The following is a 13,140-nucleotide window of genomic DNA, read 5'->3' on the forward strand; positions in this document are numbered from 1 at the left end:
TTCATTCTACAGCACGGGTCATGTCACGTAGTCACCGGGGCTGTCTGGCTTGCAGAAACACAGGGGAGTGCTGCGAGCTCAGCCCCCCGTTACTCGTGGCATACCTTCTTAGGTTGTGACCCTGCTCCTGCGGCACATGCACAGTACAATTCCCAGGCTGCTTTAAGCCCCAGTCTGCCCCTGCTCCATGGAATGGCAAAGAATAAGTGATGCACTGATTTTCCTAATATCTAGTATTGGCCTTTCCTCGTAGTGGACACATAGGGGGTCATTCCGAGTTGATCGCTAGCTGCTTTCATTCGCTGCGCAGGGATCAGGCAAAAAAACGGCACTTCTGCGCGTGCGTATGCAGCGCAATGCGCACGCGCGTCGTACTATTACAATGAACGATGTAGTTTCACACAAGGTCTAGCGAAGCTTTTCAGTCGCACTTCTGGCCGCAGAGTGATTGACAGGAAGAGGGCGTGTCTGGGTGTTAACTGACCGTTTTCAGGGAGTGTTGGAAAAAACGCAGGCGTGCCAGGAAAAACGCAGGCGTGGCTGGCCAAACGCAGGGCGTGTTCGTGACGTCAAAACAGGAACTGAACAGTCTGAAATGATTGCAAGCTCTGAGTAGGTCTGAAGTTACTCTGAAATTGCACAAAATTATTATGTAGCCGCTCTGTGATCCTTTCGTTCGCACTTCTGCTAAGCTAAAATACACTCCCAGTGGGAGGCGGCATAGTGTTTGCACGGCTGCTAAAAACTGCTAGCGAGCGAACAACTTGGAATGACCACCATGGTTGGCAGGGACGGCAGGTTCCTATCATGTCTGCAAAACATAACACATATGTTTGGGTGGGTACAGTGAACAATCAGGGGGATATGTATCAAGCCTTGGAGAAATATAAAGTGGAAAGGGAATTTCCAGAGGTATTGAAACATTATAGCTAGGAACTGGTTAATTGGTACTTTATCTCTCTCCGCTTTTGTTCTCTCAGAGGTTTGATACATCTCTCCCTCAGTGTCTAATGTGAAAGAGAGTTACCAGATGCAGTTGACCATTATTAGTTGAGAATATATGTAATACAACCATAATTAAGGAATTTGCACATATTAAGGTGATTGTAATTGTATTGGCTTGTTACTGTGCAGGCCCACTTACAACTCTTATTATACAGTGGTGCTTCAAATTTTTGGAACTCTTCAATATTTTCTATATTTCTGCTGAAATTTGGCCTAAAACTACCAGAATTTCACACAAGTCCTAAAAGTAGATAAAGAGAACCAAATCAACAAACAACAGACAAAAAAAATAGACATGCTCATTGTTTTATTGAGGAAAATGATCCAATATCACATATCTGAGTGGCAAAAGTATGTGAACCTTTGCTTTCAGGACTTGTGTGAAATTCTGAGGTAGCTTTAGGCCAAATTTCAGCAGAAACATAGAAAATTCTGGAGGGCTCACAAATTTTTAAGCACCACTGTATAATAAGAGTTGTAAGTGGACCTGTACAATAACAAGCCAATAAACAAGCTTTGGGGCGTTGTCTTGCTGCATGACCCATGATCCACGTTCTCTTGAGATGCAGCTCATGGACAGATGTCCTGACATTTTTCTTTAGCATATTCTGGTATAATTCAGAATTCATTGTCCCATCAATGATGGCAAGTTGTCCTGGGGTAGATGCAATAAAACAGGCACAACCATGATACTACCACCACCGTGTTTCACAGATGGTTTGAGGTTTTTATGCCTTTCTCCAAACATAACGCTTCTCATTTAAACCAAAAAGCTCTATTTTGGACTCATCTGTTCACAAAACATTGTTCCAATAGCCTTCTGGCTCGTCTAGGTGATGTTTAGCAAACGGCTTTCTCCTTGCAATCCTGCCATGCACACTTTGTTTAGTGTCCTCTTGATGGTGGACTCATGAACATTAACAATAGCTAATGTGAGAAAGACCTTCAGTTGCTTAAATGTTACCTTGGGTTCCTTTGTGACCTTGTGAACTATTAGACACCTTGCTCTTGGTGTGATCTTTTTTGTCAACCACTCCTGGGGAGGGTAATAATGGTCTGGAATTTCCTCCATTTGTACAAAATCTGTTGATTGGTGGAGTCCAAACTCTTCAGAGATGTTTTTGAAACCTTTTCCAACCTAATGTGCATTAACAACTCTTTTTTTGAGATCCTCGGAAATCTCCTTTCTTCGTGGCATGATACACTTCCATAAACATTTGTTGAGAACATCAGACTTTGATCAGGCCAGCCTGGGAGAATAGCTCATTCCGTGTGGCGTAATGTGAATTGGCTCATACCGTGTGATGTAATGTGAATTTCTTCTCATACCGTGTCGCGTAATGTGAATTTGGCTCATACCATGTGGTGTAATGTGAATTTGGCTCACACTGTGTAGCGTAATGTCAATTTTGGCTCATACCGTGTGGTGTAATGTCAATTTTGGCTCATACCATGTGGCGTAATGTGAATTTCATCTCATACCATGTGGCGTAATGTGAATTGGCTCATACCGTCTGGCATAATGTGAATTTGGCTCATACTGTGTGATGTAATGTGAATTTCGTCTCATACTGTGTGGCATAATGTGAATTTCAGCTCATACTGTGTGGCGTAATGTGAATTGGCTCATACAGTGTGGCGTAATGTGAATTTGGCTCATACCATTTGATGTAATGTGAATTTCATCTCATACCGTGTGGCGTAATGTGAATTTGGCTCATACTGTGTCGTGTAATGTCAATTTGGCTCATACTGTGTAGAGTAATGTCAATTTTGGCTCATACCATGTGGCGTAATGTGAATTTCATTTATACTGTGTAGCGTAATGTGAATTTTGGCTCATACCGTGTGGCGTAATGTGAAATGGCTCATACCGTGTGAGGTAATATGAATCTGGTTCATACCGTGTGATGTAATGTGAATTTCGTCTCATACCATGTGGCGTAATGTGAATTTCGTCTCATACCATGTGGCGTAATGTGAATATCATCTCATACCGTGTGACGTAATGTGAATTTTGGCTCATACTGTGTGGCGTAATGTGAATTTTGTCTCATACCATGTGGCGTAATGTGAATTTGGCTCATACTGCGTGGTGTAATGTGAATTTGGCTCACACTGTGTAGCGTAATGTCAATTTTGGCTTATACCATGTGGCGTAATGAGAATTTCGGCTCATACCATGTGGCGTAATGTGAATTTTGGCTCATACCGTGTGGCGTAATGTGAATTTGGCTCATACCGTGAGGCGTAATGTGAATTTGGCTCATACTGTGTGGGGTAATGTGAATTTGGCTCATACTGTGTGGCGTAATGTCAATTTTGGTTCATACCGTGTGGCGTAATGTGAATTTTGGTTCATACCGTGTGGCGTAATGTGAATTTCGGCTCATACCGTGTGGCGTAATGTGAATTTCGGCTCATAACGTGTGGCGTAATGTGAATTTTGTCTCACACCGTGTGGCATAATGTGAATTTCGTCTCACACCGTGTGGCGTAATGTGAATTTCACCTCATACCGTGTGGCGTAATGTGAATTTTGTCTCATACCGTGTGGTGTAATGTGAATTTCGTCTCAAACCGTGTGGCGTAATGTGAATTTTGTCTCATACCATGTGGCATAATGTGAATTTTGTCTGATACCGTGTGGCGTAATGTCAATTTTGGCTCATACCGTGTGGCTTAATTTGAATGTGGCTCATACTGTGTGACATAATGTGAATTTGGATCAAACTGTGTGGCATAATGTGAATTTCGACTCATACTGTGTGGCATAATGTGAATAGGGGGTACTACTGTCAGTAGCTGGTAAGTATGGGGACATGTGTGACAAATGCTGGTGTCCTGCGGAGGAGGGGTCTGATGGCATAGAAAGATGCAAAAGTGGCTCTGATGGCACGTGTATATTTTAAACTTTACTTGTGTTTTATTAAAACTCAAAAGATTGGTGCCCTAAATCTCCCATACTTTTCAGAATGGGCGACTGAAAATTAGGGTGTAGGTGCAGGGGTGTGCAAGAGGTGGGGTGTGTGTATGTGGGGGGGGGGGGGGTTAGACTATTTTCCCATCTATGGAATGGACCCAAATGTGACATCAGGTGAGGGCGGAATTTCTCTTCTTTTTTAAAATCTTTGTTTGTGGAGGGGATTTTGTTTTATTTATGCTGCATTGTACCTGTGCGGGCTTGCTTTGCTTGCCATGCTTCGGGCCCAGTGACTCGCTCTGCTTCGCTCGCCACAGGTTACTATTCCAAATAGTTGGTGATGTTGACCCAGTGCATTATGGGAAAGGTCCTCCCCACGAAGGGAACCTAAATGCTACCATTGTGGGGGGAATGCATATGCACCTAGGCCCACCACTCTCTAGTTCTGCCACTGGGTCAGGGATAGATTGGGGAAGTGTAAGTAGCGATAGGGTGCTGCAGAAGCTAGGACTCAGGATTATGCCGTTGCGGACAGTCAGTACCGGCCGGTGGTCATACCATTATGTTTCATTTTATTTCACTGGGGTGTATTATATCTACTTTCTTATTAGGAACTAGGGAGAAATTAGATTAAGCCATGTGATTTTACTGAGAGAATGTTAAATAGTGCTAGACATATCCATGGGCGGTGCTAGACACACCCAAAAGGCGGTGCTGGACACGCCCAAAAGGCAGCACTAGACACGCCCCTCCTGCGGAGCACCCCCTAATAAAATTAGCTGCGCACGCTTATGACTGTATACACGGCAGGGACACACCAATGCCCCTGCCCGCAGTTCTTACCACACATTCCAAGGCGACCCAATCAGCCACAGTACAGTTCCCATACCATACTGTTATCCCATAAGTCAGGATACTCTAGTCTCCACTATACTGCGATAAAACTTAACCATCATATCTGCACTCAAGCAGGTAGCCTTAAGTCGCCTTAAGAAAAAAAGGTGGTGCTGCGCCTTCTTTACTAAGAAGGTACAATTTAGGGACCAAGTTAAATCTCTAGAAATGTAAATGCCTAGGAATTTAAAAGAATCTTCCTCCTCAATTTGCATACCATCTAAAAACACAGGAAGTAACGGTCTTCGACTACCTCCCCTGAATTCAATTACCAGCTCCTTTGTTTTGTATGTGTTTAAGAGCAATTTTCCCTACTCCATTCTAACAATTTAAGAACCTCATGCCTGTAAGCATTCTCATCATTCTCATTTATCAAACACACAATGTAGTGACCACACCCGGAGCTACTAATTTCACCCAATAAAACAAATCTCCTTAATAGCTTACTTTTTCGATAGTAATGATTACAATTGTTGTCGTGTACTTATTTCACAGAAGATACATGTCTGAAAAATTAAGACACACAAAACATAGTGCAACCAATTTTGGTAATAGATAAAAGGAGTATTTATTTGTTCAACTCACATAGATATGAGTAAATATAGCATATCGTCCACCAGATAGCATTGGTCCTTAGTTCTCACAGGGACTTCAGTGCAATATGGGGAAACCTCCACTAGATGGCGTGGGACATCAAACTCCGCAGATATACTGGAAACTCAGAATGATAGATATGGTGCAATACGGCTTAACCATAAAGAGTTTTATTTTGACAAAAACACACTTACATAAAACGAATAATTAAAAGCATATATCACCCATCGGTGATCAATACCGGAGACCAGGGTCCAAACAGAGCCAGCTGAAACTGTGTCTTGGACGGGATTCCGGATCGTCAGAACCTTGTGCACTCTTTATGGTTAAGCCGTATTGCACCATATCTATCATTCTGAGTTTCCAGTATATCTGCGGAGTTTGATGTCCCACGCCATCTAGTGGAGGTTTCCCCATATTGCACTGAAGTCCCTGTGAGAACTAAGGACCAATGCCATCTGGTGGACGATATGCTATATTTACTCATATCTATGTGAGTTGAACAAATAAATACTCCTTTTATCTATTACCAAAATTGGTTGCACTATGTTTTGTGTGTCTTAATTTTTCAGACATGTATCTTCTGTGAAATAAGTACACGACAACAATTGTAATCATTACTATCGAAAAAGTAAGCTATTAAGGAGATTTGTTTTATTGGGTGAAATTAGTAGCGCCGGGTGTGGTCACTACATTGTGTGTTTGGTTCTTGTTTGGGGTCTTGGTGAAGGCTCATTTGTACCACATAGGCTGCCACTATATACATTTTAGCGCAGATCAAACTACACCATTCTGTTTATTCTCACTTATCAGACTAACCACAGTCTTGTCATCATTTCACTACCTTAGCAGATTTAACGGCTGAAAGACAGTCATGTGTGAATGTGGAATATAGTAATGGGCTCAAAACGCACCCCTGTGGTATGCCAGTTTTTAGTTGAACTTCACTGGAAACAAAACTACCTAACCTAACCACTTGGGGCCTATTGGTCAGAAAAGTTAAAATCCAATTGCACGTAAACCCACTCAGGCCTAAATTAAAAAGCTTAGAGACCAAGGATACTGAGTAGCAGAGTAGTTGTGTGTTGTATCCAAAGGCCACACAGGTAAACAGATCTGTCTGATTATAGAAACACATGAGTAAAAAAATAAAAATAAAGAGCACAATAAAGATAATACAGTTTGTTTAGTTGGTTCTATATAAGTAGAGAAACTCTTTGGGGAAGATTCAAATGTTTGAAAAGTCAGTTGGGAGTCTGTTTTTTCTAATAGGAAAAAAACAGACACCCAACTGACTTTTCAAACATTTGAATCTCGCCCTTTAAGTCAAATAGTGAATCACTTGCTGTCTTATTTATACCGCATTTACACTTGTGTTCTTTCACTAGAGTCCTCATCCCTGACATACCTGGTGGATACAACTGGTTCTATGAGCGATGACCTGGAGCAGCTAAAGAAAGTCAATGACTGGATTCTAGACAGAGTATCAGCACAGCTTCCATGCAGTGTCCGCCAGTATACAATGGTGGAGTTCAATGATCCAAGTAATAAACATTTTTCTTCTATAACGCAAACTATTTTCTATGTATATGTAATTGTATTCATATAAAGCCACTCTGCAACTGTGGAGAGTGGGCATAAGCAGTGCCACCAGGAGATCTGATAGGGCACTGATTCAAGTGGACTGAGGGCCTATTCAGTATGCATCACTACTGCGGTGCGATCACATTTGGATGATTATCGGCCCAGTGCACACGCACAGGGCCCTTCTGTGCGTGCACGGCCAGGGAAATGTGAATGCATTGAAGCGATGCAAATGCATCTGCCTGATTGACAGGCAGAAACATTCGTTTGGTAGTCAGGGGCGGCGACGGGGTGTTCAGGGGGTTGGTTCGGACAAAGCTGGCATGCACAGACCGTTTTCTGGGTGACTGCATGAAAAATGGCGTCGGTTAGATTGCATATGCAGCCTAGCTGAGTATGCAGGGGGTCAACCCTAAATTAAGCCTCCACAATGCGATCGCAATTGATTTGTGATCGCATTGCTGCCCGCGATTAGCGTACTGGCCGGCCCCCAGCATGTGATTCTAGGCAGTTGCAGTTTTGAGTTTTTAGCTAAACTGCAACTGATACTGAATAAGGTCCCGAATGTGGATTATATTAGTATACTATAAACTCATATAACTGGCTTGACAGTGGTTAGCAATGTTATGGAGGAAATGGATAAAAGTAACTGTTCTATGTACATACATGCTGTTGTGTCTGACTTTGATTTAACAATAACTGAGGGATAGATGTACTAAGTCATGGGGAGTGATAAAGTGGAGCTAGGGGGTAATTCCAAGTTGATCGCAGCAGGATTTTTGTTAGCAATTGGGCAAAACCATGTGCACTGCAGGGGAGGCAGATTTAACATGTGCAGAGAGAGTTAGATTTGGGTGGGGTGTGTTCAATCTGCAATCTAATTTGCAGTGTAAAAATAAAGCAGCCAGTATTTACCCTGCACAGAAACAAAATAACCCACCCAAATCTAACTCTCTCTGCACATGTTATATCTGCCTCCCCTGCAGTGCACATGGTTTTGCCAAATTGCTAAAAAAAATCCTGCTACAATCAACTTGGAATTACCCCCTTAGATAGAGTAATAACTAAGCAGCTTCTAATCACCAGTTTTAAAAGTAATATGGCAGTTAGGAGCTGATTGGCTGGTACTTTATTTCTCTCCACTTTATAACTCTCAAAGGCTTACTACATCTTTCCCAAAATAACAAAAGAAGAAAATATTAAACTCAATTTATTATCCAAGTTTTCTATGGGAAAGTCTGTATTAACGTTATTAATATATGTTTGCTGTGTGTTTACTATAAGCAGCTTCCGCGAGTAATCCCCTCCAAGGTTGTGGGAACTGTATGGAACCTAGGCAAAAGGAGATACTGGTCACTCAGAGTTTTTAATCTGTTAGTTATTTTGCCCAGCTTTCAATGCGACTCTTCTGGGGCTGCCGCACATTATGCACCTGCCCCACCCTTCTCTGCACCCCTGCCTATATGGGTTGGGGCTGTGTGACCGGCGCTAGGGATCCCGGCGGTCAGCATACCAACCCTGGGATCCTGGCTGCAGTATGCTGGTGGTGGGGGGCGTTGCTGGCTCGGGTTCTATTCCCACTCTGTGGAAGCCGTGGACACCACCGAGTGGTAATAGTCCCGTTGGATGCCGACTGTTGGGCGTTTGATCGCTCGAGATCCTGGCGTCGGCATGGTGACCGCCGGGATCCCGAGCGCAGGTCACATGACCGGATCCTGCCTATATTGTACAGTAGAATAGAATATACAGTAGAGCACAATAAACACATAAGAAAGGCCATGTGCGGTAATAGTCTGCCAGTGTTACAATCCATCTTGGAAGTGTGCAAGACCGCTTTGGTTTTAACTTCTATTATTTACAAAACTGTTATCACTAGGTAAAGTAAAAAAAAGCAGTTTAAAATAAAGTCCAGACTTTGCAGAAAGCAAGGAAGTTAAAAGTCTCATATACCTGTTGTGACACAAATATATATATGTTTTTTTCAAAGCAATTGGACCAGTCCGAGTCACTCATTCAAGAAGTGACTTTGGTGATTTCTTTCAAAATCTCTATGCAAGCGGTGGAGATGATTGCCCGGAGCTGGCTATGGAAGGTCTTGAATTAGCATTGGAAGCTTCACCTGATAATTCACTGATCGTGGTCCTAACCGATGCTTCTGCAAAAGATTACAACAATCAAACTATAATAGATAACATATATTCACTTATATCAACAAAGCATTCAAAGGTAATAATAAACTAGCAAAAGTATTGTTTAACTATGTAAAAAATTGTATATGGATCATGAAATGGGCATAAACATACTGTATCCAAAGCAATGACTTACCTTGCTAACATTTAGACTTGTATACAGTATATAGGCGGGATTTAATGACATCCGAGTTTGTCGGAGCTGCAGGATGCCGGACAAACTCGGACGTTTTTATAAAGCGGCAGTCATTTACAAGGCATGGTTGCCTTGTAAATGACTGTAACTTTAAGAAAAACGTGTTCACACTGCTGGATATCCTGAGTAACCTTTCACTCAAGACGCCTCCTGTGGCCTTTGCATAATTTCGCACAGCTGCTGCATACAAAGATGCCGGGGAGGGGCCATTATCACCCACCTCTGATTCAGCTCCTTTGTACATCAGATGGGACCTGGTTGCAACTTGATGAATGTTATAGCAAGTCTGATGGTTGCTGTCAGTGCCCTGAGTATGGACAGTCCACTATTTTGAGGTTCCCAAAATGTTTTCTTACTTTCTGAGTAACACAGCAATAAGTTATTGCCAGCTGCTCGGATACCATGGGTTGGGTACGGGATCCCGGCGGTCAAAATACCAAATAACTTTCCAGACCCTGGACGCGATAGGCATTACCAGCTGTAAACGCTTTCAATCAGTCGAGTGCTTTGTCCGCGGCTTGTACCCCTACAAGCCCCCTACAAGCCCCATACACACTGTGCTAGAAATAGCTTTTGTGTGTACAGGCTTCTATGGGATCAGGAGGTCGGGCCAACAAATATTAAACAGCCCATAAGATGCGACCTCCCGATCCCGACCATTGCAGGAGCACTGTAAGCTGCTTATCGGCTAACACTTCTGAAATGATCCTGGAAGTCAGAATACTGGCGGCGGAATCCCGATACCTGTCAGAATGCCGATGCCAGCATCCCGACTGCTGGAATCTCAAATGTAAGTATGCTGGGGAGAGTTAGGGTTAGGCTGTGGGAAGGGAGGGTTAGGTTTAGGCTGTGGGGAGGATAGGGTTAGGCTATGGGGAGGGAGGTTTAGGCTGTGGGGAGGGAGGGTTAAGGGAAGGGTTAGAATTAACGGTACCTGACTCCTGCACACCAGTTGGGATTCCAAGCAGTCGGGATGCCAGTGCCGGTATTCTGACCGCCGGTATCCCATACCCAACCCGAACATACTGACGTGTTCTGGTTCCTAAAAGTTCAAATTACTTTTCTCCACTGACCCAGTGTCCAATACCGGTGTTCTTTGGCCCATTGAAGGAGTTTTACTTTATTTGCAGACCTCTACATTTGTTTTCAGCAAGCTATGCAGCCATTTATACCTACATTACGCATACATCTTATAATTGTATCACTTGATACTGGAGTTTGTCTAATTTTATTGAGTTCTTCTTTGATTGCAGTTCCTGGGAGTCTACGGTTTCGCTTACTCATTACAATAATGTACTAATCTTCCCTTTTCCCTGGGTCGTCCAGAACATTTTTAGTCACTTTTGTACCTGTTTCTTTGTATCAAGCTGATGTATACGTTACACTAGACCATGGAATTTTTACATTTTTTTTTAGCAATTTGTCGATGAGTATAGCCGTTTTCAGAAAGAGTTTGACCATTGCCACGCAATTCAAGTGAATATTTGCATCTTTTCTTCATTTAAAAAAAGTTATGGTTATTATTATTGATTTTAACACTGTAAAAAAAGAAATGAAATAGAAAAAAAAGATATAAAATATTCAATTAATAAAAATATTTTAAATAAAAAATATTATTGGATAAAAATAACCAACATATATATATATATATATATATATATATATATATATATATCTATATCAGATTTATTAATGACCAGCTCAAAATTACGTACTTTAGCATATCAATAAACTCTTGGGACTTCAATGAGAATGAACCACGCCTGTATTTACAAATAAGGTGGTAAAATAAGTATAGTACATTTGAAGAGAAGTCCTAAAGTCTTGTTGTCTAATCATGATAATGATTTTAGGGAACAATTAAAGTTGATTCATTAAGATAGAGCATTATTATATAAGCTTTGATCAAAGACTTTTGAATGCTAGTATACATTCACATAACTTGATGCTGGACAGCTGCACCTCGGCAAGTTATGTGCGGTGCGGATTAGAGAGTTGCAGACTGCAAAATCCATCATGATACGCTTGTTTTGTTTGTTATTAATCCTGGGGTGTGATTCAATTAGCTGTAACGGGGACGAGTTGCCACTGCATCATTGGGAAGGGAATACGTACCTTTTACCGGCGGCTGGGATCCCGGCCACCAGTATGCCTGCAGTGGGGCAAACGCTAGAAATACCCTTGAGGGTGCGCTGCGCTCGCCGCGCTGAAGGTATGGTGGCTCGCTGCAGTCGCAACAGGATCTTTTCTCCTGCTATGGGTGTCGTGGACACCCACAGATGGAGAAAAGTCTGTGGCACTGGTATTCCGGAACCGGCATTTCACCGCCAGTTGGAATTCTGGCATTGGCATTGTGTTCACCAGGATCCCAACAGGCGGTCTCCTGATTTACTCCCTTGGAAAGCAATGGCAACATTACTACTGTGTGTCTGGACTCTGGAGTGGAGAGAAGGATCCGGGTACACCACTAGCTTAACATGCATCACAGCGAGCATCTGGCAATAGGGATTGCAGTGGCTGTTGGTGGCGAGTGAGCATAGCGGGTTCCATCGCCTATACAACGGCACTGGCCACACTGCCCTCATTAAGGCCCTGTGCTAAATAAATGTTTGCTAAAAGCTAATAAAATGACAGAAGATAATTGGTTGCAATGGGCAACTGCTCTACTTTATCTCTCTTGAAGGTTTCATACAGTACATCTCACAAAGAGATAACATCAGAAAAATGTCCACTTTAATTTATTTATTACCAGTTATCGATATAGCACACACATATTCCGCAGCGCTTTACAGAGAATATTTGCCCATTCACATCAGTCCCTGCCCCAGAGGAGCTTACAATCTATATTCCCTATCACATGTACTCACAGACACATTCACTAGGGTTAATTTTTGTTGGGAGCAAATTATCCTACTAGTATATTTTTGGATTGTAGGAAACTGCAGAACCCGGAGGAAACCCACGCAAGTACGGGGAGAATATACAAACTCTGCACAGTTACGGCCATGGTAGGAGTCGAACCCATGACCTCAGTGCTGTGAGGCAGTAATGCTAACCATTACACCATCCATACTGCCCATATACATTTCTTATATTGATTAAGCTCAATTCAGTGTGTGCTTAATTAATACAATTCGCTGACCATTGATACTTTATTAAATGCACTATTTTTTTCTTTTGCAGGTTATGTTTTTGCTCACTGGTCTATGTTCTAACTTAGATGACCCCCAATTTCTGATCTACAGAGATATAGCCTTATTGAGCTTTGGCCATGTATTTCAGGTCAGCGTCTCTGAGATTGGCAAGGTAAGTACTGTAAGGCACACAGTCTTTTTAGTTCTCTAAAATGTATATAAAATAGCAACATAATGAAAAGAATTGTGAAATGTGATGGAAACAACTATAGACTAACCACATTATTTCCTCTTTTTCATCATTTGATGACATGTATTTATTTATTACTAGTTATATATATAGTGCACACATATCCCGCAGCGCGTTACAAATCATTTTTGGCCATTCACATCCATCCCTGCCACAGTGGAGTTTGCAATCTATGGGGCAGATGTATTAAGGCTGGAGAAGGCATAAAGAAGTGATAAACCAGTGATAAGTGCAAGGTGATAAATGCACCAGCCAATCAGCTCCAAACTGTTAATTTACATATTGGAGCTGATTGGCTTGTGCATTTATCACCTTGCACTTATCACTGGTTTATCACTTCCTTATGCCTTCTCCAGGTTAATACATCTGCC

The 13,140-nt window shown here is 42.2% G+C and overlaps 1 protein-coding gene across 1 annotated transcript in view; it reads left to right on the forward strand.

Annotated features, from left to right (window-relative positions):
- Nucleotides 1–13,140, forward strand: part of LOC134944166 (uromodulin-like) — an 86,983-nt gene that overhangs the window by 13,920 nt on the left and 59,923 nt on the right. Inside the window, exons 3-5 of the mRNA XM_063932742.1 lie at nucleotides 6,805–6,960; nucleotides 8,988–9,226; nucleotides 12,569–12,691. Of these exons, the coding sequence (XP_063788812.1) occupies nucleotides 6,805–6,960; nucleotides 8,988–9,226; nucleotides 12,569–12,691 (518 nt within the window). The remainder of the gene's footprint in view (nucleotides 1–6,804; nucleotides 6,961–8,987; nucleotides 9,227–12,568; nucleotides 12,692–13,140) is intronic.

Source organism: Pseudophryne corroboree, chromosome 7 (assembly GCF_028390025.1).
Source record: "Pseudophryne corroboree isolate aPseCor3 chromosome 7, aPseCor3.hap2, whole genome shotgun sequence".
In the NCBI taxonomy this organism is placed as follows: Eukaryota; Metazoa; Chordata; class Amphibia; order Anura; family Myobatrachidae; genus Pseudophryne; species Pseudophryne corroboree.